This window comes from Zeus faber (assembly GCF_960531495.2).
Source record: "Zeus faber genome assembly, chromosome: 1".
NCBI lineage: Eukaryota > Metazoa > Chordata > Actinopteri > Zeiformes > Zeidae > Zeus > Zeus faber.
In genome coordinates, this window is record NC_137193.1 from 58,683,684 (window position 1) to 58,709,345 (window position 25,662).

General features: G+C 44.7%; 1 protein-coding gene across 3 annotated transcripts in view; it reads left to right on the forward strand.

Annotated features, from left to right (window-relative positions):
• The window catches only part of fcho1 (FCH and mu domain containing endocytic adaptor 1), a 56,618-nt gene that overhangs the window by 26,821 nt on the left and 4,135 nt on the right, over nt 1-25,662 (forward strand). For 2 of the 3 annotated variants that reach the window (XM_080003541.1, XM_080003542.1), the window contains exons 4-25: nt 3,935-4,026; nt 6,567-6,641; nt 8,157-8,298; nt 8,499-8,651; nt 10,130-10,234; nt 11,421-11,519; nt 11,664-11,760; nt 13,045-13,162; nt 14,279-14,303; nt 14,877-14,937; nt 16,182-16,354; nt 16,814-16,838; nt 17,022-17,081; nt 17,936-17,987; nt 19,026-19,150; nt 19,266-20,339; nt 20,779-20,885; nt 22,137-22,332; nt 22,517-22,631; nt 22,922-23,077; nt 23,192-23,324; nt 24,493-24,689. In XM_080003541.1, coding sequence (XP_079859667.1) covers nt 3,935-4,026; nt 6,567-6,641; nt 8,157-8,298; nt 8,499-8,651; nt 10,130-10,234; nt 11,421-11,519; nt 11,664-11,760; nt 13,045-13,162; nt 14,279-14,303; nt 14,877-14,937; nt 16,182-16,354; nt 16,814-16,838; nt 17,022-17,081; nt 17,936-17,987; nt 19,026-19,150; nt 19,266-20,339; nt 20,779-20,885; nt 22,137-22,332; nt 22,517-22,631; nt 22,922-23,077; nt 23,192-23,324; nt 24,493-24,689 — 3,380 coding nt within the window. The remainder of the gene's footprint in view (nt 1-3,934; nt 4,027-6,566; nt 6,642-8,156; nt 8,299-8,498; nt 8,652-10,129; nt 10,235-11,420; nt 11,520-11,663; nt 11,761-13,044; nt 13,163-14,278; nt 14,304-14,876; nt 14,938-16,181; nt 16,355-16,813; nt 16,839-17,021; nt 17,082-17,935; nt 17,988-19,025; nt 19,151-19,265; nt 20,340-20,778; nt 20,886-22,136; nt 22,333-22,516; nt 22,632-22,921; nt 23,078-23,191; nt 23,325-24,492; nt 24,690-25,662) is intronic. The other variant, XM_080003543.1, reaches the window with a different exon arrangement.

Sequence of the window (25,662 nt, forward strand, 5' to 3'; positions counted from 1 at the left end):
TGGGGCAATAAAAAAGAGGGCTAGGCACATATATCAGACATAAAGGACTCTCGTTTCACTTAAAGCTCGCGGAGCACGTTACGGAGTGCATGTAAAGGAATCTTTTACATTTTAGAAAGCACATTTCCCCGGACCGCATAACCCCTTCCACAGTCTGGGTGGATGCGAAGTTAGTCAAAAAGGGTCTTGTACTTTCACCACTCTGATCACTGGAATAATAGCTTTTGTTGCTATCTCTTGTCTGCCTGTCACCGAGATCCGGTTCCCAGTTGCACTGAGCTCTCACATAGCGCCTTTGAAAGGCATTTAATTTTTTAAATTTTCGCAAGTGCAAATGTTATATAAAAACACACAGATTCAACAGGAAGATGTGACAGTTGACAGTTGTGACTACATCAGCAATTGCCCTGGCAGCGATACAGCTTTAATAAACTAAATAACAAATGTAATGTGATCTTTTCTGTATATATTATGATATCCTGACCATTATAACTTAAATTAAAACTTTTTTTTTTCTTTTAAGGAAATTTGTTTTGAGCTAACTATCAAATAAAAAGTGACAGAATACATTGTTGATTGTTACTGAACTGTTCCTAAATGTCGTTTGCACAATGGTTTGAATAATGATATTCAGTGGTTAACTGACAGGTCACATTTGCATGCAGCCTTTGGGCTAAGCTGCTGATAGCGATGTACGGGTGTGTCAGCCAAGAACAGGTGTGTGTGTGTGTGTGTGTGTGCAGTGTGTTCGAGGCCTTTTTGGCCAGCTCTCACCTTTGTATGACCCAGCTAGTGTTACTACAGCACGGGGACAACAGATGGGGGGGAGAGGACAAAGACTAGAAATTAGCAACCCCTTTCCCTTTGGCACTTGTCTATAGCACATCGCTGCCTAACAAGGCTTTTAATGTGTTGGTAAGGTATGTGGAGGAGAATAGCAGTGCACCACAAAGACTTCTATAGTCATATTCAAGAGCAATCCAGTCCATTTCAAAATCTTTTATGCACAATTATCTTAATGCACTGGCAGCTGCAATCATTTAATCTGTGTGTAGCGATTTTTGTTTAAGGCCAATGCAGGTTCATGATGCTTAATTCATGATGTTAGTGGAATAGCAATTGTTCTTGTTTTAGAGTTTGTGTTACACATTGTTATTATTAAATTGGGAAGTGAAAAGTTCAGTTAACTCTGTCTTCGTTGGTCAGAAGAAAGGAAAACTTCGAGCGACTTGGAGAGGGAAACTGAGAAGCATAGAGACAGATGGCCTGGATCCGTTCCTGGGCCAGTCGAGAAGAAGCTGGTTCCAGTAATGATTGTGATTGGCCACTTGGCTGTCATCTGGAACAGATGCCCTTCACACCTTCTTAACCTGTGTATAATCTAGACTACACTGCTCATCCACAATATTAAAAACACTGACAGGTGAAGTGAACAACAATGCTCATCTCGTTCCAGTGCCACCTCTGAATGGGTGTGAGATATTAGGTAGCAAGTGAACGGATAGTTCTTGAAGTTGATGTGTTGGAAGCAGGAGAAATGGGCAAGCGTAAGGATCTGAGAGACTTTGACAAGGGCCAAATTGCGATGGCTAGACGACTGGGTCAGAGCATCTCCAAAACGGCAAATCTTGTGGGGAGTCCCTGGTATGCAGTGGTCAGTACCTACCAAAAGCTGTCCAAGGAAGGACAACCGCTGAACCGGCGACAGGGTCATAGGCGCACAAGGCTTATTGATATGCTAGGGGAGTGAAGTCGCCCTTCTGGTCTGATCCCACATTAGAGCTACTGTCGCAAAAATTGGTGAAAAAGTTAATGGTTCTAGGATAGAAAGGTGTCAGAACACACAGTATCAGAGCTTGCTGCGTATGGGGCTGCAATGCCACAGACTGGCCATGCTGACCCCTGTCCACCACTAAAAGCGCCTACAATGGGCACGTGAGCATCAGAACTGGACCATGGAGCAAATGGAAGAAGGTGACCTGGCTGATGAAACACATTTTCGTTTACATCATGTGGAGGGCCGGGGTTAGGGTCCAATGGAGCATCTGTGGGATGTGCTGGAACAATAAGCCCGATCCATGGGGGGCCCACCTTGCAACTTACAGGACTGCTTACAAGGATCTGCTGTTAACGTCTTGGTGCCAGATACCACAGGACACCTTCAGAGGTCTTGTGGAGTCCATGTCTCCACGGGTCAGAGCTGTTATGGTGGCATGAGGGGGAGCTACACCATATGAGTGGTTATTAGTGCTGGTTTTAATGTAATGGCTGATAGGTGTATTACAGTTACAATTACAGATATCCTCATTTTAATACCTTTTTGTAAATATATTATTTAACAGCCTCCCATGAAAAATGGCGTGTATCGAGCTGGTCTCAGATCTGCGGCCTCAGATTTGCACAGTTGTATTCTATCCCATGTCGCATGGATAAGTGCTCATGTCACCAACCTGTCTGAGGCTTCTGCTGGCTACCAGGGAGATCTCTCAAGACAACCACTCTCTTGCTTTACCTTATGTACGGAGTGTGTGTGTGTGTGTGTGTGTGTGTGTGTGTGTGTGTGTGTGTGTCTCCAGTATTATAGTTATTTTTGTGTCGAACAGGTATAAACAGTATTTCTCACACATGAATAATAATAGTAAAATTAAACCTCACAGTCAGACCAGTGTGAGTGTGGCTTCGCTTTGTGAACCTGACATGACAGGTGTGCTCCTTTTCAGCCAGGGCACCTCCCGGGGAGGGAGGTGCCGTGTGTGTGTGTGTGTGTGTGTGTGTGTGTGTGTGTGTGTGTGTGTGTGTGTGTGTGTGTGTGTGTGTGTGTGTGTGTGTGTGTGTGTGTGTGTGTGTGTGTGTGTGTGTGTGTGTGTGTGTGTGTAAGGGTGCCTAGACACTCTGTTGGCATTCCAGCCACCCGCCTGCTACCTGGGAATTTGTCTTTCCTCCTCTATGAGAGTATTTATAGTTCCAGAGAAGCAGCTGTCTGTCTGTTCCACTGGGACACAGAGCCCAGAATGGGCCCTCTGTTGACTGAAAAGTGTTTTTTGGGGTTTCAAGGAACGAGACAGGCGGCCCTCATCAGGCGCTTTTGCCGGATTACCGCAGCTCAAGTTGAGCCAAGTGTCTCGGTTTGTGTAACCATGACAGGTGGGTGTGAGATGGTGGTGTTGGTTGGTGGTTTAAACCCTTTTTTCCATGGCTTTCAGTAATGTTGCATCATGGTCGTTCCTAAGCTATTTGTGCGACAGCCTCTTCTAAACCTACAAAGCTAATGGAGAGTAGACTGCAGCTGAGTGGAGCATAAAAAAGACTGGCACCCTGGAATGTATTCAACCCTCTAATGTACATTACGCAAAGCCATGCTTGGAAATATAAATATAATATCTATATATAATATAAATATCTTTCCGTTATGAATGTAAACACATTTAGGGGGATTTAGATGTATATTTAATACAACACAGAAAATGTATCCTATTATATAATTATAGAACCCAGAATCGAGATTGTGGCGCGGCCGCCTGCGTGAGCACCGCGTGTCGATTACGCACATTTGAGTATATTTCGAGCTTATAGTGCTTGTGCGTAATCACCAGGTGTCATGACATTTCACTGCAAATAATCTCTTGAACTTGAACTTGAACTTGAATTAAAACCCTATGTAAATGTCTGGTTCGCGTTTACCCTGTCACCACTGTCCTTGGATGGGAGGAGAGAAGCCAAACAGGAAGCATCATCTTTTTGCTGTGTTCTCCATAAGCACTCTTTTGAGTTTTTGATTTTCTGCCTTCAAATATCAATTTTCATGCCATTCAAAAGATAATCAAGAGTAAAATAAGACTTGTCTTGTTTTGCTAATTTTATGTTCCTACTGTGTTTATTCTGTGGATTCAGGAAAAAAATGTGATATTGGGTGATATTTGTTTGATCACCTCAGGGGGAGAAGAATGCTGGATTTGACGTGCTTTACCACAACATGAAGCATGGCCAGCTGGCTGCTAAAGAACTGGCCGAGTTTGTCCGTGAGAGGTAAGTGTGTGTGTGTGTGTGTGTGTGTGTGTGTGTGTGTGTGTGTGTGTGTGTGTGTGTGTGTGTGTGAGATATCAACCTAAAAATAAGCAATACAATAAGCTCTCTGCGTGGGCAGTGTTGGCAGGGCTGGGACCGACATTCCCTGACTGTTCTTGGATTGAAGAGGTTATAATCTACGCCAAAGTTGGCCAAACTGCTGTTTGGTTCCAAATGGAGGTTCCCGGGTTTCGGGGTGATGTCATTAATCCATATCAAACAAGGTTCTGAATGATTGATGTAATTCCAAAGCGACCGTTCTCGGAGAGGAACGCAGATAGCAGCCAAGTGGACATCTCGCACGTCTGTGTTTTTCACAGTTGGATCCGTTTTGGATGGGTCACATGTTTCTCTCTCTCTCTCTCTCTCTCTCTCTAGCTGTCCCTTGCTGCCTCCCAAAATCTCCCCAGCACTCTGTTGTGTCTCTGCACACACAGACAGTCCCCTCAGACACATGCATGTTCACATTAGGGCTGGGTATCAATTAAAGGTTTTTGATATCAGTACTAATATCTTCAATACCAGTTACCAAACAAATTTTTTTAATATCCATTTTCAGTATTTTTATTTCTATAAATACTCAATTTTCACTTCTAATACAGAGTTAAAAGGTTAATATTGCTTTAAAATAATATTACTTTAAAATAGAAACATGGTGTTAAATGGGTTAAAAACCCCTATTAACAAAATTACACATTAACATTTGCACATTAACTCCTGTTGTACAAATGTACATTAAGAATGTCTACTAATGTTTCCTTATATTAGTCTAACATTTACTTTGTGATGCTGAAGAGACCAACAACTTATTGTACATATTGATATTTGTCATTAAATACAAGCGAAATAAATCAACACTTTAAAATTTAGCATTAATGCAATTTTTTGTCCATATATCCAGAATCTAATGCACATACTATACGTGGATTTAGCTTTGGAGAGACGGAGGGCGTTGCATGTGCTCTGGTTACCTGCAGCATATTTCCCTTATTGCAAATACCCTAAATATCTTCTTAATCTTGTTTTCTAAAATTTGTAAAATACTGTTGTGTGGTTTAAGCAGCCACACACGTCTTGGGTCTAGGCAATTGGGCCCGGGTTAAGAGTGGCTGCACGCCTGTTGCTCGTCAGAGCAATCACGGGGGAACAGGTAAAACACCCAACCCCCCCCCCCCCCCACACACACACACACACACACACACACAGGTGGAGCCTCTGTCAGGACATGTTTCCATCTGCTCCAGGCTTGTTACAGCTTGCCACTATCTACAGTAAAATGAACTGTGTGCAACATCTCTGCCTGTGTCTCTGTGTCGGAGGGCCCTGAAAATGCCACTCGGATGGCGTGTGGCAGGGGGAAATGCCACAAATACTTAATAGAAGTAGGAGTGAGATTCCTCACAGAAGTTTATTTTGTTTTTGAGAGAAGTCCAACACAGGGGATGCACTGTGGGACCACTTGTGCTGGAACCCGGATATTGATTTAAAGGCCCCGTGCACATTCCCTTGGGGAGGAAATCCACTTATCTCCCGGGCAAGCGGCACACAACAAACCCATGGCCAGAAAATGACTTGGGGGAGGGGGGGGCATGGGTGGTAAAGTAGCGTGTCTTCCCTCGGGACAGTGCAGGCAATTGTGCCGATAGATATCCTCCTTGGCCTTTCTCCTCTTTATTTTTGCTCCGTCTCTCCTGCTATCTTGTCGTCACCCTCCGTCACTTGATTAATTCTTAAAAGCTAGTTTTGTCTGAGGCCTCATAACAACATCAAGGTCTCTGAGTTATTGCACGTGATGTTGATTAATTAACATTTTTGCAGCTGGCAGCAATTTTCTCACAGTTGTTTGTTACATTTATCTTCAAAAGGAGATATTTCCTTCCTTTTCCTTTTTTTGCAGTCTGAAGTACCACATTTAACCCCAGAGCCCCATGCATTAGACAGAGTCTAATTGGGACAAATAACTGTCTTTCTGTCTGTAACCCAATTTGAGTCAAAAGGCTGTGTGTTTTGGGAGCACCACTCCAGATCTATAGATTGTTTGTTGCCTAGTTTACGGCTCTCACTCCCTCCTGCTCCCCATCCTCCTCCCCAGACGCCTGTTGTGCTGTTCACCCTCTGGATATATGGATCAATGTCCGCCCACACAGATGGTTATTAAAGTTTTATTCCATGGCCTTGTGAAATGAGGCCATTTATCATTAAAAGATGACTCATTGCAACATTTGCCCAACGTTGAATTAAATCCACGCTCATTTAGATGGCAACATTGCCCCGGCTCTGGGGCCTGAGCGTTCTGCTGATAGGAACCCAGGGTAACATACGAGGCCATTACTCAGGTCACAGTGCTGGGTGACAAAGTATTATTGGAGTATGTCTTTAAGTCTATAGCCTAGTTGAGAGAATTTACACTTTAAAGAATGCACAAAACATGAATCACCTTGTTCCGTTATTGGCCGGCTCAGTGCTCAGTGATGCAAGTGTGTGTTTGCATATGTTTACAGGGCTGCCGTTGAGGAGACCTACTCAAAATCCATGAGCAAGCTGGCAAAGATCGCAAGCAATGGGAGTCCACAGGGGTGAGTAGAATAAGCTCCAGTATAGTCAATAAATACTATGCGGCAACACCTAGCACCACTAACACTCATGGACTCATTATAGCGTGTCCCGACCAAAGATTGAATCTCATCGCTCATGTCATCTGTGGTGAAATATTCCTTGCACAACATAATACAATACAAATTGAATAACAATCTCACGACCAGTGTTAGGAAAATGCCTAGGAAAATAATTATTGAGCTGAATTGGAGGAGACTGTTGATTTGTTTGTTTTGTGCATATGGCCTTATTATTTTAGGACTTTTAACACATTCCATTCTATATTGTCCCCGATATTGCACTTGAACTATATAGGCTATACTGTATATAATGTCTATTTTCAAATGTATTTGAGGTGGAGTAAATCATTTTGGCAAGCAACCATACTTGGCCCCCAAGCCAAGTCCCGCCACTACCCTGTGTCATCATACTGTATGTCGTGATCCCATCACTTTACTTCACAACTTTAGCATCACTTCATGTGTGCCAGGTTTTATGTCTCCACCTTGGTTACCTAGAGTGTATTGATGTTATCAATCATGGAGCGTGTGTGTGCATGTGCGTGTGCGTGTGCGTGTGCGTGTGCGTGCGTGCGTGTGCGTGTGTGTGTGTGTGTGTGTGTGTGTGTGTGAGTGTGAGTGTGTGTGTGTGTGTGTGTGTGTGTGTGTGTGTGTGTGTGTGTGTGTGTTCATGCTGACTGCAGCCGTTTCCCTCTTTTGTCAGACTGAGGTCAGTCAAGGTGGAATAGCGATGGAAACCCTCGCACAAACACACTCAAGCTGCCTGGCTGGGCCCCCAAAATGTTATACCTATGGTATCAACCGAATTGCATTGATAGGCTTACACATTGAAAAAAGCTGTGCTATTCAATCCAAATGTAGTTGCGAAAGTACAGTGGAAACCTCTTAAAGTGATTATGTGTGTGTGGGGAAAATAAATGCTTCTAAAATAGAAACACACTGTTTTTATTTTTATTTTTTAAATTTGAGACATGCAATGGAGTGAAGATCACTCCCTATTCATTACACACTGCTGCTCTACACCTGCCTGCTTACCAATTATCAGTCTTAAATACATTTTAAACTTAAAATAATTGTCAGACAAGATTCAAAGTGTTTAATGAAAATGTTAAACTGTAAGGAAATCCTTGGGGGGGGGCGGTCCTCTGCAAAATCAGCCAGTGTAGCAAATTATTTAAACGTCATTTTTATAGGAATGATTCTGTCCCAAGCTTTTTGATCCATATAAGCGGTTGATCACTGTAACGGTGATCTTTATAAGGGGTTTCCATTGTAGTTCAAAATAAAACTAAAGATGTTGAGTTGGGGCATGTTCGTTTACTATTCATCTTAAAGGGGATTTTTCTTTTTAAGCCGGCGGAAACACATTTATTTAAAAGCAGAATATATGACCTTTTAACTAATATTTCTGGTCTAATAAAAAAAAAAAAAAGTTCTTAGACACTGCCCGTTCCTGACAGTATATGTGTTCCCCAGGACATTTGCCCCCATGTGGGACGTGTTTCGTGTGTCGTCAGACAAACTGGCGCTCTGCCACCTGGAGCTGATGAGGAAGATGAACGACCTGATCCGCGACATCAACAAGTATGGAGACGAACAGGTCAAAATCCATCGTAAGGTTTGTAAAGGACCCGCCGTCTCTTGTTTTATTAATCTGCTATCTACAATTTGGACAGCTTTGGGTATTTTAAGTGTGTGTGTGTGTGTGTGTGTGTGTGTGTGTGTGTGTGTGTGTGTGTGTGTGTGTGTGTGTGTGTGTGTGTGTGTGTGTGTGTGTGTGTGTGTGTGTGTGTGTGTGTGTGTGTGTGTGTGACCCAGACTAAGGAGGAGGTGGTGGGCACTCTGGAGGCAGTGCAGGCGCTGCAGGTCCAGAGCGGGCAGCTTCAGAAGGCCAGAGAGGGCTACCACACCAAGTGTGTGGAGCTGGAGCGCATCAGGAAGGAGGGAGCACCCCAGAAAGAGCTCGAGAAGGTCAGCCTCCTCACATGAAGGATTGTTTCATGTGTTTCTGACTTCAGTAGAGGCGGCGGCCCCCGCCACGATCAAACACACAAAGCCACGAGCTGCCGTGCTTACCACTGATATTTTAACTGCTTACAAGCATTGTTGATCACAGTGCAGAGCAAAGTTATTAAAATAGCTGTAATGCTAAGTGCAATAGTCATGATGTGTGATATTAAGCTCATAACACTCCTTTTCCGCAGGGTGTTGTGTTGGACTCACAGGGCTGAGCTACAGGCTGTGCAGTCACTCCAGTGTAGCTCATTTCATCCTGTTTACTACTCCAATACTTTCTATAGTAGAAATCCTTTCTGATGTAGCCGGAATGTCCCAATGACGGATCCACCAATACAGCTTTTTCAATGATGAAAGCAAGTACAGATTAATTACTTTTACTGGACAATATATACCTGGACAGTTAGTTTGGAGTCTGTAGAACAGAGCGAGTTACGCAATAAGGTAATCAATTTCTCTCCATTCCAGCCATTTAAATGCACTTGTATGTCAAAATGGTTGAATATCATTTGACTTTTCTTCAATATCTGACGTGATTGATATGATTTTGGTAGACTTTTGCATCGGGATATTCTTTAATATTCATACCATGATTTATGCCGTCAGACTGACATCCAATACCAGTATCTGTCTCGGTGCATCTGTGGGCCCAACATTTATATGAATTTGCATTTGAAATCAAAAAAGAAAGATATTCCTCTGTAGTTAATTAACCCGCCCCATAATTACTTTTCGAAACAGTTATTTCAAGAGCAAGAGCTCCTGCTGTTTAACGCAGTGATTATTTGACAAATGTTTCACCACAGGTGACGTTGTGCCAGTCATGCTTGAAGTGTTTTTTTTTGTTGAAAAGAGTAACATTTTGCCGAATCGTTGCTCATTATTCTAAATTGTACTTCACACCACATGAGCCCCCCCCCCCCCCCCCCCTCCAGTTTCCATCTTCACTTGTCATTGAAAGGATACTGAAAGGGTATAAAGGTTGTTTTGACATATCAGAAGCACCGAGCTGGTCACCGTTGATAGGAGTTGAGTGCTGTCAATTTCAGTGACTCCGTCAATTTGGCGATTGATCAAAAATTCCATATTGCCAGTGATCCTCAGTTCCGAGCCTGGCTCTGAATTGGGTTATCCCCTTGTCTCTTGTGGTTCCCATCAAAACAACAAACCCAGTGTGTCTGTTGAACTCAGAAACACAGTTGTATGTAATCGATTTCATTCTTTCGGATAGGAAATGTTCTTTGTCACACGCGCTCTGTGAATAAATTGCCATCCGACATCCAAAAGGGAAGGGCAGAATATTCAGTGATACGGCTGTTATTACGGAGAGATTCTCATTGGCACGCCCAAGCCATTCATTCTATTTGTGGGCTCCTGAGTGTGCGTCACGAGACGAAGGCTGCTATTTTCCCTGTCCTTCTCCCGTTCGCTAGGCGGAGCTGAAGTCAAAGAAAGCGGCGGAGTCGTTCGGGGTGTGCATCGAGAAGTACAACCGCGTGGGAGGGGAGTTCGAACAAAAGATGAGCGAGTCTGCCCAGGTGGGTTCAGAGCTGAGCCCCGGCGCCGGTGGCCGCTCGTTAGTCTGCTGCCTTCTCTCTTTCTTCCCTTCACGTTCACGTCGTTCTGTTCATTTTTTTCCCCACCTCTCACCCCCGAATGGTGGGCTAGAGAAGAAACACTTGTGTTATTTTTATTTATTTAGAACATAACAAACCAGAGTGACCAATCCCACAGGGTTCATTGATGAATGCTTCTCCCCCTCCCACACACACACACACCTACACCTACACACACAGACACACACACACACACACACACACACACACACACACACAGACACACACACACACACACACACATTTTTTGAACACCCACCCACTCGTACACAAATGCGCAAATACCCAAAACCCCACTCATTACCTTAAATCACTGCCTCCAGATTTCTATGGTTACCACTGCTGTTTCCATGGAAATCTTGAACAAACTCAGTGAGTTTCCCTGGATTTCACATGTGAAATGATGACTGTCCTTCTGGCCAAGTATTAGTCCTAATAGCTTAAAGGGTAGGTTGGCTAGGTTGTAATTATGGCAGGACACACATGCAGATAGGGAGGAATGGATATCTGTGTTTGCATCGGCGATGCTGAGCTGAGCAGGCTATTATGTTTTTTCCATTTCAAAACACCAGTGAACACGGAGACCATATTACCAAAGTGGAGCAGGTCTTTTCGCGATGAGCCAGCAGGCAGAGGGAGCTTTAGGGGCTCTTGAGCGCTTTGCCGAGGCCTTAACGTGACAGTAGTTGTGTTTGAGTGTTCGCTTTTCCGGGCCAAAATCTTTACAGCTCACTTGGCAATCACGAAAACTGGCACCCCTCCCACCCCGCTCCCCGACTTATTTTCGAGCTGCGGCCGCCGTATAAAGACGCCACACCCAGCAGCAGACAAACTGTCAAGCTGGATGAAGAGCGGGATCTCATCCGCATGATAAATCCAGTGTAATTATCACCGGCCTATTACCTGGCAGCCAGGCTCCCGTTCCTCTGGCCCCGTGCCTTCCGCTTGCTGTGGAGCCTTCTTTGTTCAGGCTACATGATCATATCGGTTAACCAGAGTTCATTTGTGACTGTGTTTTTTTCTCAAAATCTTGTGCTTACACCGTGTAAATGTGGGTTGATCGTCATAGGTGTTTGTGTGTGTGTTTTGGATTTGCTTGCCCGTGTAGAAGTTTCAGGACATTGAGGAGGCCCACCTACGGCAGATGAAACAGCTGATCAAAGGCTACTCTCACTCCATAGAAGACACCCATGTCCAAGTGGGACAGGTAGGCTTATCCGGCTTCTTCTCTTAACCGCCGGCCGAATCCTCGGCAGCCTCCCTTTCTGAGTCATTATTGAGGACCAACAAATTCTGTGAAATCCTGAAAAAAAAAAAAGCGGGGGAATCAGTGTGTCAACTTCCCACTCAGGTCCACGAGGAGTTCAAGCAGAACGTGGAGAACATCGGCATAGAAAACCTCCTCCAGAAATTTGCAGAGCAGAAGGGCACCGGCAAAGAAAGGCCAGGTACGACCTGCTCTCCAGGGTTCGCTCTTTTCAGTCAAATACCCGCTCCCTGGTCTTTCATTTTTGACGGTTGTCGCCCGACAAAAACATATTTTTGTTGCAGCTCATGGGGTAAAGGCTTTGACATTTTTGATATTAACCAGGTAACTCAGTGCATTTTTCAGTTTAAATTATGGATCCTTTGCCAAGAGACGCGTGTCGCCAGTGTCGAGCGACCGAGCGCATCTTGATGCAGATGATGCAGGCGTCTGCTCAGTCGCCTCTTCTCTGAGCGAGGCTTCTGATGAGCTCCCGACTGCCTTTCAAAAGCTGCAGGCCTCATTGTTATGGTCTCAGAATTGGTTCTTAATGCTGGGAAAACCAAATTCAGTGATCTTTTCCAGAGCTCACTCCCAGATCTCAGATGATCTTGGCGTTCATACCCTAGGAAGGGACTCCAGTGAAAGAGGAGCATCCTTCAAGTACTTGGGTATTTGGGTCCTTGACAGGCTCTCTTTAGATTGAGAAGCTAGTGAAGAAATGGAAGGTTAGGCGAGGTTTTTATCATCAAAATAGGGCCTGCTTTAATTTAGTAGTTAGGAAAACACTTGTACAGGCTACGTTCTCAAGTGTTCTAGGTTATGGGGGCATTATTTACATGCATGCTGCCTCCTCTACAAAACTCCCTTCACTTACCAATAGCTGCTTTGACTTTCCCTCCTCTAGATGGCTGCTCTACCAGGTACCCAGGATTTACTCTTGTTAGAGAGCGAGAGAGAACTTGTTAGGGCAGCTCTCTCCCATTTTACGCCCTGGTCACGGAATGACGTTCAGAACACACAGTACAGCTTGACGCTTTTGTCTCGCTGGGAGAGTTCAAAGCTCTGATAAATTGTGTGACTGAAGAGGGCAATTGCTCTTCCTAAGCTAGATTTTGTATTATCTGTTGTCCCTTGTCTGTTTTTAATGCACACCATTTGTCTGTTTTTGACAGTGCTCTATTTTATAAATTTTGTAACTTTGTAATGATGCGCTATCTTGGCCAGGTCTCCCCCGAAAAAGAGATTTTAGTCTCAAGGGACTTCCTGGTTAAAATAAGGTAAAATAAAGGATATATTTATATTGGAACACATAAATAGTCAAAACCATGTTCTTGAGACTGCACCAATTAAGGCTAAACACATACAAACATGAACTTGCAGTTCTAACCCACGGAGTTGAATGTGTGCGATTTGCTTGCATATAAGTATGTCCTTCATTTTTTTTTCATTGACTAAATGCCCGGTGTCCCTCTGGTTTGTCCAGCTGCCGTGGGCTTCGAGGAATACATGACGGCGCCGTTGCCCGAAGGAGGGAAGAAGACTCGGGGCAAAGCGTTCAGGATCCCCGGGCTGGGCAAGAGGGACAAGGAACCAGACTCCACGTGAGTGAAACCGGACGTTCGCTTCAAGTTAGTCTGGCAAATCACTGCTTGTTCAATAGTTGCCTGAAATGTCCATGGCATTGTGTCTATACAATTCATGGCAACAAGGTTCTGTGTTGTTAAAATTCTGCCTGCATTTTTTTTTTTTTTTTTTTTTGCATGCCTGCATGCTATGTTGACATTGGCTTTATTTAAAAAATGTAGCAGCATCTGGCCAACGGAAACAGTGAGATTCAGAATCAGAGTGACTACTGAGCGGGCTGCATTTACATGTACTAGGAATTTGTCATGGTGATTATTGATGCTTATCTAAAGACGATTAGCATAAAAATAATAACAAAAAGCTAAACAGTCTGAGGGGAAATAATTAAATAAATCACACTGAATAAAAAGTAGAATATGGGATGTAATGGGATGTTGTCATTGTTCAGGTTTTTATTATTGTCCTCGGAATCTTTTGGGCTAAAAGTGTCCAGAACAAGAACGACTGCTGGAGCTGCTGACACGGTTGAGGTTTGGTTAGAACCAGGACGTCACAGACATTTCATGGTTCAAGTTTCATCCAAAAGTCTCTATCCACATATGGACCAGAAAATAGTAAAAAACTGGCGAAATTAGACCGAAAGTAGCTTCATGATCAACATCGATGTACATTTGTAGCAGGAATTAGTCTGAATTTTACCAGAAATAGAAGAATGTAGGGGTGATTTCATAAGTTTCCCGCTCTGTGACATCATCATCCGAAGTTATAAAAGTCCAAACTTTGTCTCTTTGAACTCATTCGCATCCAGCCACTTGCGAGGGCGTCACCTAGACAGACAACTTGAGCCGATGCTGCATTCAAAGGAAACTCGGAAAACCAACTGGTGCTGCATTTTACAAAACGCCGAAAAATATAATCGTTCACACATTCACGTGTGTCACGCGCCGCTGGAAGTTCGAAGAACCGTTGGAGGAACTAGGGCTGTGCCATATAACGATCTCTATAATTTTCAAGATAAGGATGGCAAATTTATGAGATTTATTTCCAGTCCATTCCCCCCCAGCCCCCGAGCTGACACCTGCCGTCATTTATTATCAAGTAATCACAGTAGAATAACGTGTGTTTTTTCGCAGGGATTCAGCTGTGACGGAGGCACTGGTGAGTGGCATATATCATTCTCACCCAAACATTTTTGTGGCTACACAACCATCCACTCAATTATCGGTATGTTTATGTCCGCCGGGTGTGAGTTTCGAAGGGAGATGTAAGTCTGGGCTCGAGGGCAGGCGAGCGGGAGTGTGATAATGACACGGCTGATAATGCCTGCTTCCCCTGTTTATTCTGGTCCTTCTGAGGTAGGGCCTTTTGGGGGATTGTGTGCGTGCGTGTGTGAGAGAGAGCGCGTGTCAGGGCTTCTGTGGTAAGTTAGCCTTGTGTGTGTGTGTGTGTGTGTGTGTGTGTGTGTGTGTGTGTGTGGCTTGTGCCATTGCTAGCAGCCGTTGATTTTAAATACTGTGTAAACAGCAGGAGCGTGCGCTCCAGGAGCTTGGGTTGAAACGTAACGTAACATTTAAAACCAACATAAATTCAGTGTTAACTACAACTCCGACGTTCAGAGTCAAAAGTGCTGTGTGTCTGTTGTGCTGATACAGCTGCTCTCTTAATCTCTCTTTCTTGTCTACTTGCTTTTCGTTCTTCTTTTTGGATGTGTGTGTGTGTCCACCCAAACAGAACTCTCCCCTGGAAGTGGACGATGAGGGATTTGTCATCCGAGCCGACAGCGCCCAGAATGATATCCTTGGCCTCCGCGGCTTGCGCTGCTACCCGGCTGACTCTGCACTTTGTTCAAACCTAATTGCCTTCTTGAAAAAGCATTATGGCGGTATTATGCATTCACTCTCATATGGCTATGTCGGACCATGTCTTTTTATAATATTTTATTAATATCAGCCTTATACTGCATGCTGGTCAAAGGTCAAATATATCCAGTTGACCCCCAGAGCAACATGAGAAAACCCTCCCCAATGGGTTAACTCCTCAATTATGAATTAGTTCAGTACCTACAAGTCCCCAAAAGAATAACAGAATCTTCCTCTTACTTAATCAATATTTATTTGACTCTTTAATTGAGCAGATGTATGAGATGAATGGTCCCTGAATAAAAAGCGACCTGAGCGATGTGGCGTTATTGGAAGGTCTAGTGGGGACAGTATTACCAGTGTAATCTTTGGTAATTTATCTGCCCGTTAGTACAAAAGCGTTTAAATAGAGCATTAAAAATAGACCACCAGTTCAAATATGAGGGCAGACCGCAATCCTGCATGGAATATCTTAACTACCGGCATAAATGTGCCCCCTGCTATATCCGTACCCCCACTATCTTGCCTGCCAAAATTCTCTCCCAGCGCACACACACACACACACGCACACGCACACACACACATACAGACAGACAGACAGACAGACAGACAGACAGACAGACAGACACATACATACATACATACATACATACATACATACATACATACATACATACATACATACATACACACACGTACACACACGCGTGCACACATACACACACACACATACACGCACACACATACATACACACACACACACGGCCATGCTCTTAACAGGCAATGGCTGTTGTAATAATGATCTATTTATTTTCTGAAGTCCATTGTATTCAGTGTATTTTTATTGATCATTGCAAGTAAGTGTTTAATATTCATACGTTTCTTGCCGTTCTCCCTAATGAAAGGGATTTCTTTGGGGCTCAGATGAATGAGGTTGTGCTGTATTTGTCTTTCAGTCTATTCTCGCTCTCTCTCTCTGGCTCTCGCTCTCTCTTTCCCTCTGTTCTGCCACCTGTTTTTTCATCTCTGCACCTTTTGTAGAGGGGCGCCTAACAAGGCGGCTGATCTACTCGATGACCACCCTCCCACAGCGTGTGCTCCTTGACCCTGCCATCTCTCGCTCCCTCCCTCCCTCCCTCCCTCCCTCTCTCTCTCGCTCTCTTGTTCTCCCTCTTACGCTGCGGCGAGGGGAAGGAGAACAACTTCTACTCCAGCGACTCAGACTTTGACGACGAGGAGCCCAAGAAGTTCCACATCCAAATCCGACCGGTGGCGAGCAGCAACTCTGCCGCCACCGAGAAGGAGCTGAAGGCCACCGTGGGCGCCCTCACCTTGCCGCCCAATAGAGGGGTACGTATGTGGGGGGGCTAATATGTATGCAGAGGATAGGGGAAAAACTATCCAAATAATTTCTATCTCAAATAAATCAGTCTTTTTGTTCTGAACAGCTTGGAGTCCCCTTTTTTGATAAATCTGAATCGCTTTTGTGGTGTTGGAGATTTGTTTTAATTGAAATAACTTTTTTTTCCCTTTATTAACGTTCACGCTATATTGCAGAGCATGGACGGTTTTAATTAAGTTCAGCCAAGTTTAATCAAGTTTTGTCATTTGTTGCCTCTGTCTATTATTTTGTCAGTATGGTTTGTTTGTTTTTAATTAGGTTTGAACATTCCACATTTTGTGCAAGTCTTCTGGTGACATTAGCAGCTCCCTTCCAAGAATACACTTCAAACTCTGACTGTTTTGTGAAGTCTGATGTCTTAAATCATCCAGTTTATGGTACCTTTCGTGTAATGTTTTTGATTTCAGGTGTCCATCAAGCGGCATCTCTCCAGTAAGTTGAGGCAAATCTTTAATTGATGTGTCTGCTGCCTGATCCTAGAATTAAAAGTCCATTTTGTGCGCTTGACTCTTTGTTCTTGTTGGAAAGAAGCGTGTCGTTTTTCAAGCATAATGTACTGAAGTGGACTGAGTTTTGAGCCCCTGACTCCACTGACTCCTGCCCCGACATCCATAGGAAACTCCAGTGCGACTGGCGGTCGTTCAGAAGGAGATGGAGAAGGTGCGCCCCAAAGGGGTGAGTCTTTGTCTGTCTCTCTGTCTCTCTCTCGCTTTCTCTGTTTTTGTGTCTGTCTTGTTCCTGCACATTATGAGCATAAGCTTCCTCCATGGTTGCATTGCTACAAGATCAGTGGTAATCACTTAAAATTGTTCTTGATACACCAATATATCTGTTTTGCCGTAGTTATAAAAAGGAACTTGCCTTATGAAGTGGGATGGTTTATCAATGACAGAATGACTTTGGGGAATTATTCTACATGGAGATAAAGAAACAGCAGAGGCCGTGTCCTTTCAATAATATGGCTGCAGACAGAGCTCATATTTTAATTTTGCACACTGTATACATTCTAACCTCCCCCACAAATCACATTTATATAATCTGTTATGACCGCTGCCTGTCTGGTGTCCCTGTTGTCGTTCACCCTCATTGCTCTGAACCACTAAATCTGAACTGAACTGATGCATGAGCTTGCTGCCAGTGGCCAGGTTGGGTGAGGTTAAGTTAGAGTGGCAGGCTGCCGGCTGGAGTTATTTACAGCAGGGAAGGTGCTGGTCCGCCCGGCACCCCTGCTTCGTCGAGGTGAATTAAACCCGGAGGCAACGGGATTAATGATGGTTGTCTGATTAAATTATGGTGACTGCACTAGTCGTGGCTGTTGGTGAAGCCGAGGTAATTGCTGGTATTTATCATCGGTGTTGTAGCGGGTAATGGGGTATACCCTCATGTCAACCCACTCTTTCTCCTATCGTCCCTAACTAATTACTTTGCTCTTCCTGATTAAGGAACATCCCCCAATTAAGTGTGTGTGTGGGTGTGGGTGTGGGTGCGTGTGCGTGTGCGTGTCCGTGCACGTGTGTGTGCTCGCGCAGATGGAGAGCAAGAAGGCCTACGCAGGTCGACCTCCAGTCCGGATCACTGCAGGTGAGGTTTCTAGCTCAATGTTGTCACTCAAGTCAAGATGTAGCTGTAATAACTAAATACTTGTATATATATATATATAAGTAAAGTTTAGGGTGAAAAAACATCCGTTTAAAAAAATAAATAAAATAAAATAAGTTAAAAGAAGTCAGAGTGGGTGGGGGGGAGCCAGTTACCATGTCTGAACCAGGGCTCGCTCTTCCTCTCTCTTTGTATCGCTCCCCTTGCTTTCTTCACTTCAAGATTCAAGATTCAAGATTTTTATTTGTCACATACATATACATACTTTCATACATATATGCAGTGAAATGTAATGCAACGCACCCGGTGATAGCACACAATATGTCCTAGGAAAAAAATAAATAAAAGTAAAGAATTCCTTTCTAATAGACCGACTAACTGACTCCTAAAACGTAATACAGTAAGTTGAATACTTATAGAATGAGATAAAAATATATAGAATAAAATACAATAAAAATAAAATGGAATAGATAGAGGGAATATGCCTATGTATGTACAGATATGTGCAATTAAAGTGGCATGTGAGTCACTTCATCCTCTCCTCCGTTCCCTCCTCCCTAATTAGTCATCCAGCAGCACATTCCTACGGGAGGTCTTCTAATTGCTTCTATCACACCTTTCTGATGTACTTTTTATCGTCGTTATAACAATTTTATTGGATTTTATTTTTATTTTTTTAAACCTCTTTTGTCCCTTACAGTCTCTTACAGTCTTTTCAACACTAGCCTTCCTCCTGGATCAACCACACATTTTTATTACTCACCTCCATCTCTTTTTCCCATTCTTTCACTTCACCTCAAACCCTTGTTCCCCCCCCCCCCGTCGGCCATGTTGGCTACGTCAGGGCGGAAGTCTTTGGACCAAATTTTCCAAAAGGCGTTGTGTTCTTCCTATCTTCCTTTCTTTCTTGCTCCTGCCGTTTTCCTTCCCTTTGAAAGCCCAGTGTTTTTGAAATTCTTCTTCGAATTTCTGTGTCTTCTCCCTCCCTGACCTCCCTGACTCCTACCCCACCCCCTCCAGGTTGAGCTCCACGCCATCAGGCTCGGACAGTCTGTTTGGACCTCCGCTGGAGTCGGCCTTCAAGTCCAAAAGCTTCGCCGGTCGAGAACAACTCAGAGAGCAGAGCACTTTCGGTGCCTCTGAATGTGAGTCAAGTTGTTTTTGTTTTCCACTTCAATCATTATTTGAGTGGCGTTTGAGTATAGAATTCAAATCTCTCTTGTGCTTTTTTCCATTTTGTTTATCCTGTCATCCCTTAAGATGCTGCTTTCTCGTCCGACTCCTCATCCCCCGAGAACGTGGAGGACTCTGGCCTAGACTCGCCTTCCCATCAGCCCCTGGGGCCCTCCCCAGAGCCAATGGGTTGGGCGGCGTGGCCCCCGGCTTCTCAGGCCAAGGAGCAGACACAAACCTTGGGGCGTCTCGCCGACCCCTTCCTCTCCGCCTTCCGTGACCCGTACCCGGGGCACGGCCCCCGCCCCCAGGACGAGCCCTCGGCCATCTGGTCCGTTGCCCCATCCCGCTTCCCCAGGACCCCCCTGAACGTGGAGCCCTCCTGCCTGCGCTTCCCCGCCTTCTCCCAGTCCCTCCCCATGCCCGAGATGGAGACCTCGGCGCGGAACTGCAAACACATCCCGCCCGAGGACCCCTTCCTGGCAGCTTTCGAGAGGACAGTCGCACATGAGTCCTTGCCTGCCGGCGATGCCTGGGCGCCCCCGCCGCCGCACCCTGCCCGAGAGAGCAGGAGCGTGGAGGTGCGAGGGGATCCGTTCTCCGTGGCCCTGCCTGACACCAAGCTTCTCCCCGCCCCAGCTTCGGTCTCCTCTGGTCGTAAAATCAGAGACAGGAAGCGGGACCGCAGCGCCCCACCTCCGGTTTCCTCCGACGACCCATTCGCCATCACTATGATCGGCAGCCCCACGCACCAGTCATCTCTGGCTGTGGCCGCCGGTGTTCCGCCGCCCCATGGCAGCAGCAGCGGCAGCAAACTTGCTCCAAGTCACAGCCACAGCTCCGGCTCCTTGCCCCTCGCTCAGCCCAGGAAGGAGCTGGTCCATTGGAACTCTGTCCACAACCCCTTCAGCGATGGGGTTCCGGGCCTGGGTGGGGTCCAAGCTCTGAGCTGCTCCACGCCTCAGGAGGACGGTGGGAGGGCCGAGGGAGGGGGCACTGAGCGAAGGAAGAACCGTCCCACAGACAGTGAGCCACGCAGGAATGCTCCGCCCCTCACGAGGCATTCTGGGCCCCAGGAGGATCTGTGCTTCTCCACAGATAAAGACCAGGACTGCCTGGATCTCAACGCTCAGCTGCCCTGCAGCATGGGCTCCGGCAAGGGTACGGATGTGTTCTCAAACAGCCTTGTTCTGTTAATTCTTTAAGAAATACAAGCTCTCTTAATAAGCACCCCTCTGTTTGTTTGCGGACATTTCTAAGCTAAAAATCCCTACTACATCAGAAGATTTAGTTAAGAACGTGTGGTTGTTCATTTCATGAAGCCATAATTATTGCAAGTATCACATTATTTTGACATGGACTATAGAATCCTATATCAAGTTGCAATAATATGCTGGTTTACATTGATGTCCATTTTTATTATCAATGTTATATTCCTTTTTTTGTCTTGGTTATACGTCCTTGTCGGTTTCTACCAGAAGCTGTTGTCAACAGAACAAAACATAATGGTAACCAAAAGACCAAAGTAAATAAAACTCTTTGTCCTGTTTCTTTCTAACGCCATGTGTCCATGTGCCTTTCCTCCCGTCCGTCCGAACAGGATCTAAACATAGTTTCCGTCAGGACAGCGCCGAGCTGCTGGTGGCGGCTCCTCCCCGACAGACTCGCTCCAGAAGAACCTCGGGCCGACTCAGCGGCTGCGAGAGAGTAAGAGTCCAGAGAGAGCGGTGGAATTTACTAAGATGCTTTATATTCATTTGAAACATTTTGCTAGAACTCTTCAGAAATTGACTGTATAGGATTATCTAATAGGGGGATTAGTCCTGATTGACTGTGGCTGAGAGAGTGGTGAGTGAGACGAGATGGAATGAGTTTCCATCTAATGATTTGAGAGATTTCATTTACTAAAAAACAATGGTTTTCACTATATTTAATCCCTGCCTCCAATCAGCTGGGTCTGCCTCTAGTTGCACTCCAGAATGCAGTTAATCCAAGTTTGAAAAAAGTTTTGTAAAAATATTTAAAGGAGAATAAGAACAGCACTCAATAGATGTTGATGTAATAGAATAGGAAAAAATATACAATAAACCTAAAAATGAACAAACAATAGAAAATGATCCAAAAATAAACAGTAAACAACAAAAATAGTTTCAAAATAAAAAAACAATAACAATTTGGCAATAAGCAATGAACCTATCAGTTAACAACAGACAATAAAAAAAATAAGACTGGCATTGCCAGACCAAATGTAAATGTATAAATCTGGAATCTCTCAGTTCATTTTCAATTTCCAAGGGTTGTGACCAACCGGCACGGACCAAAATGTCTCCGGACGCAATTGGATTGACCTACAACCAATCAGCGGTGAAATGTGTGACTTAGTTTGTAAATTAAACTTTCACTAAATCCTGTCGGAAGGTGGCAAACACACCTTTACTTATCAACAAAAGCTTTTCAGAGAAAAAATACCGTCCAGTTAATTTGATGCTGTCGCGATAGCGGATTCAACAGACTGTTCCACATCAGCGGCAGCCATCTTGGTTGTTTACGAAAATGCCTGACCGTGTCTCCTCCGCATCGCCATTATATTAAACCGGCCCCATATTAGATAAGCTGTTGCGCTTGGCTTGACCCTGGCAAGGTCAGGTGGAAATCTGCTTGAATGGGAGGGTGGCCAGACGTACACTGCAAAGCAAACAAAACATGAGCTGCAGATTGATCTGGTTCCCACGCTACATACACCCAGCATCATATGGGAAATGTTATGTGAACATCTGATGGATCAAGCTACTCATGTCGGTTAAGTGTGATATAACACTTTTTAGTAGCCATCTGCTAACACAGTGTTCTGTGAAAGCAGACTGGAAAATGAGAGAAACTCTACTGGAAGAGAAAATAATTTGCTTAAATCTAGTCCTACCACAGCTCGATGGAGGATCTTTGTGGTTAATCTCCCAGTCCAGGTCGCTGTGCTCGTCTCCCCTGCCAGAGCCCAGCCCACCGCACACCTCCTCCTCCTCCTCCAGCCCCAGCGAGTGGGGGGTCCAGGCTCGGGACGGGGACTGGGGGGCCCAGAGCCAGGCCCCCAGCCCTGCCAGGGCGGGACAGGCCTCGCCGCTACTGTACCAACACCAGGAGACACCTCAACGGCACCGTGAGGGACCGATTTTGTCACGTTTCCATTTAATCAGCTGTTTTTGAAAGCTACTACAAAGCTGTCCATTTTATACTAATGACGGTTTTAACAATTGAACATATCCGGTGTGACTCCAGGTTTTCCTTCCGCTACTTTACAGCTGAGTTCGTATGAAATTTCCTGTTGCCTACATTACCCACAGTGCACCTGTCGCGTGGTCCGAGTCCCATCTCCCTCAGCACCCAGGAGGCCTGGCCCGTGGCGGCCGCTATCACTGAATACATTAACGCTTATTTCAAGGGTGGACAGCATAACCGGTCAGTGTACAGCTACTATATACATATATATCTTGCAAAGATAATTGAAAACCTGCGATATTCCCTCTGGTTTTGTTATTAAAATCTTAATGATGTCAATGAGATTAATAATAGATATATATAATAGATGTATTTATATAAATAATAGACAATTCGACTAAGATTATATTATATTTTAATTAATAGAGACCACATTGAAAATGTATTATATTTGTCTTGCATGAAGTCCTTGAAAATGAAAAAAATAGAGTGTGGGGAAAAAGTACTTGAAAGTCCTTGAATTCCTCCAGGTGCCTGGTGAAGATCACGGGGGACCTCACCATGTCCTTCCCTGCCGGCATCACACGAATCTTCACCTCCAACCCCAACACGCCAGTGCTCAGCTTCCGCCTGGTCAACATCTCCAGGGTGGACCACTTCCTGCCAAACCAAAAGCTGCTCTACAGGTAACAGACTTGGAAAACCCAAGAGGACCACACCTCCTCTCCTCTCCTCTCCTCTCCTCTCCTCACCTCTCCTCTCCTCTCCTCTCCTCTCCTCTCCTCTCCTCTCCTCTCCAGCGACCCGTCTCAGAGCGACCCGGACACCAGGGACTTCTGGTTCAACATGCAGGCCCTGCAGCTCCACCTGCAGAGGGAGGCGGAGCTCAACCCCCAGGCCTCCTACTACAACGTGGGCCTACTCAAGTATCAGGTCAGGTTTCCTTTCTTTTTAAGACGAATCAGAATCAGTTTACTCCACCAGGTACATTTATACATACTAGGAATTTGTTCTGGTGAGGTTTGGTGAGTTCCACGACAGCTGATTAGCATTAAAAAAAAAAAAGCTTTACAGTCTTAAAAAATAAGAAATGTATACAGTCAATAAAATTTAAATGGAGAAATATACACATATAGTCAAAACATACAAAACAGACAGTCATATATATATACAAAAATATACTTAATAAACAAAATATGATACTATGCATAGAATAAATTATTGCTATGGGTATAAATTATGAATATGAATTATACTATGTACGGACTATCTTCCTACAGTATGTAGAGTGTAATACTCATGACAAAGGCCATTCTGTTCACTTCCGCTGCCATCACTGTGGAGCATGAGTTTATTGGAAATGGCCACTCTGCTCTCCGCCCTCTCTCCTTCTGCCCATCTTCCAATTTTACCATTAAGAGGAGCTATCAGAGTTGTTTTTTTTCCCCCCTCATTTGTTTTAGTTATTTTAACAAGTCAACTTTGAAAACATGTCCCCTGCGTGATGCAACTCGACCATAAAATAACGATGACCTTCCGTTACTGTCAACTCCAGCATCAACAACTCGGTCAGTTCAGCGGCTGAAAAGCCGCATATAATATAATACTGCAAAAACCCGCCGGACTCGTCGGCTGTTGCCATAGCGATGCGTCAACCAGCCGTTCCGCATCAAATAATCTTTTGCCAGCATGGCACGGTTCGTCTGGCAGGGAGAGGGGAGGCGGTGGCAGCTTGTTTGGAAACTTCCTCCGGTTTTGCCCAAACAGTCCAGGGGGGGAAAAAAAAAAAAAAAAGCTTTCGAGAATATTTGAGGCGAGAAATACGTCACACGGCTGATGAATGATACAGTTCAGACGTTCAGAACGGCTCAGTTTAAAAGTTTGTTCACGGCGCTGGGGAGTATGTTTCCCTTTCGCCTAAAACTTGCAAATTGTAATACCCAAGTGGAAGAGTGAACGGGATTCCAGCTCTGTTTCACTATTGAAATGCAAAGAACTTAATAAGGAAATGTGCAGTTTGTCCAAATATGAAATAAATTACAAATCAATATTATTATTCTTATTCTTCTTCTTATTGTTCTTTATCCTCCTCCTCCCCCAGGTGTCGTCCCAGGACCCGGGCCGCGCCCCCCTGCTGCTGTCGGCCGAGTGCCAGCGGAGCGGCACGGTAACCCGGGTGTCACTGGACTACCACTGCTGTCCGGCCACCGCACCCTCCACGCAGCTCGCCGCCGTCCAGGTCCTGCTCCCCCTGGACCACACAGCCACTGACCTGCAGTGCCAGCCGCCCGCCTCCTGGTGAGAGCGACTGGGAACACGTTTTGAATTGTTTTAGGGGGAGACCTGATGGAGGAATGAGCGTAACGATGCATTTACATGGTATCACTGTCTGTGATGTCAAATCCAATGTTGAGGAATATAACTTCATGTCATCTAATTATCAATTAATGTGATTAAAATCGGACCGAAACTACCTTTTAGTTAAAACATACAATAATCAAAACAAAATATTTCAAAATATTGAAACAATATTAAAACTTTAATATTTCAAGCTACATGTTGCTTTATACTGCGTTCCAAATTATTATGCAAATTGGATTTAAGTGTCATGAACATTCAATTTTTTGTTTTTCAATGAAACTCATGGATGGTATTGTGTCTCAGGGCTCTTTGGATCACTGAAATCAACCTCAGACACCTGTGATAATTAGTTTGCCAGGTGAGCCCAATTAAAGGAAAACTACTTAAGAAGGACGTTCCACATTAGTCAAAGTCAAATAGTGCAATGCCTTGGACAAGGTATGAAAACATTAGATGTATCACGAAAACTTAAGCGTGATCATCGTACTGTGAAGAGATTTGTGGCTGATTCAGAGCACAGACGGGTTCTTGCAATAAAGGCGTAATGAGGAAGGTTTCTGCCAGACTAATTCATCGGATTAAGAGAGCAGCTGCTAAGATGCCGTTACAAAGCAGCAAACAGGTATTTGAAGCTGCTGCTGCCTCTGGAGTCCCGCGAACCTCAAGGTGTAGGATCCTCCAGAGGCTTGCACTTGTGCATAAACCTACTATTGGGCCACCCCTAACCAATGCTCACAAGCAGAAACGGTTGCAGTGGGCCCAGAAATACATGAAGACTCATTTTCAAACAGTCTTGTTTACTGATGAGTGCCGTGCAACCCTGGATGGTGCAGATGGATGGAGTAGTGGATGGTTGGTGGATGGCCACCATGTCCCAACAAGACTGCCACGTCAGCAAGGAGGTGGCAGA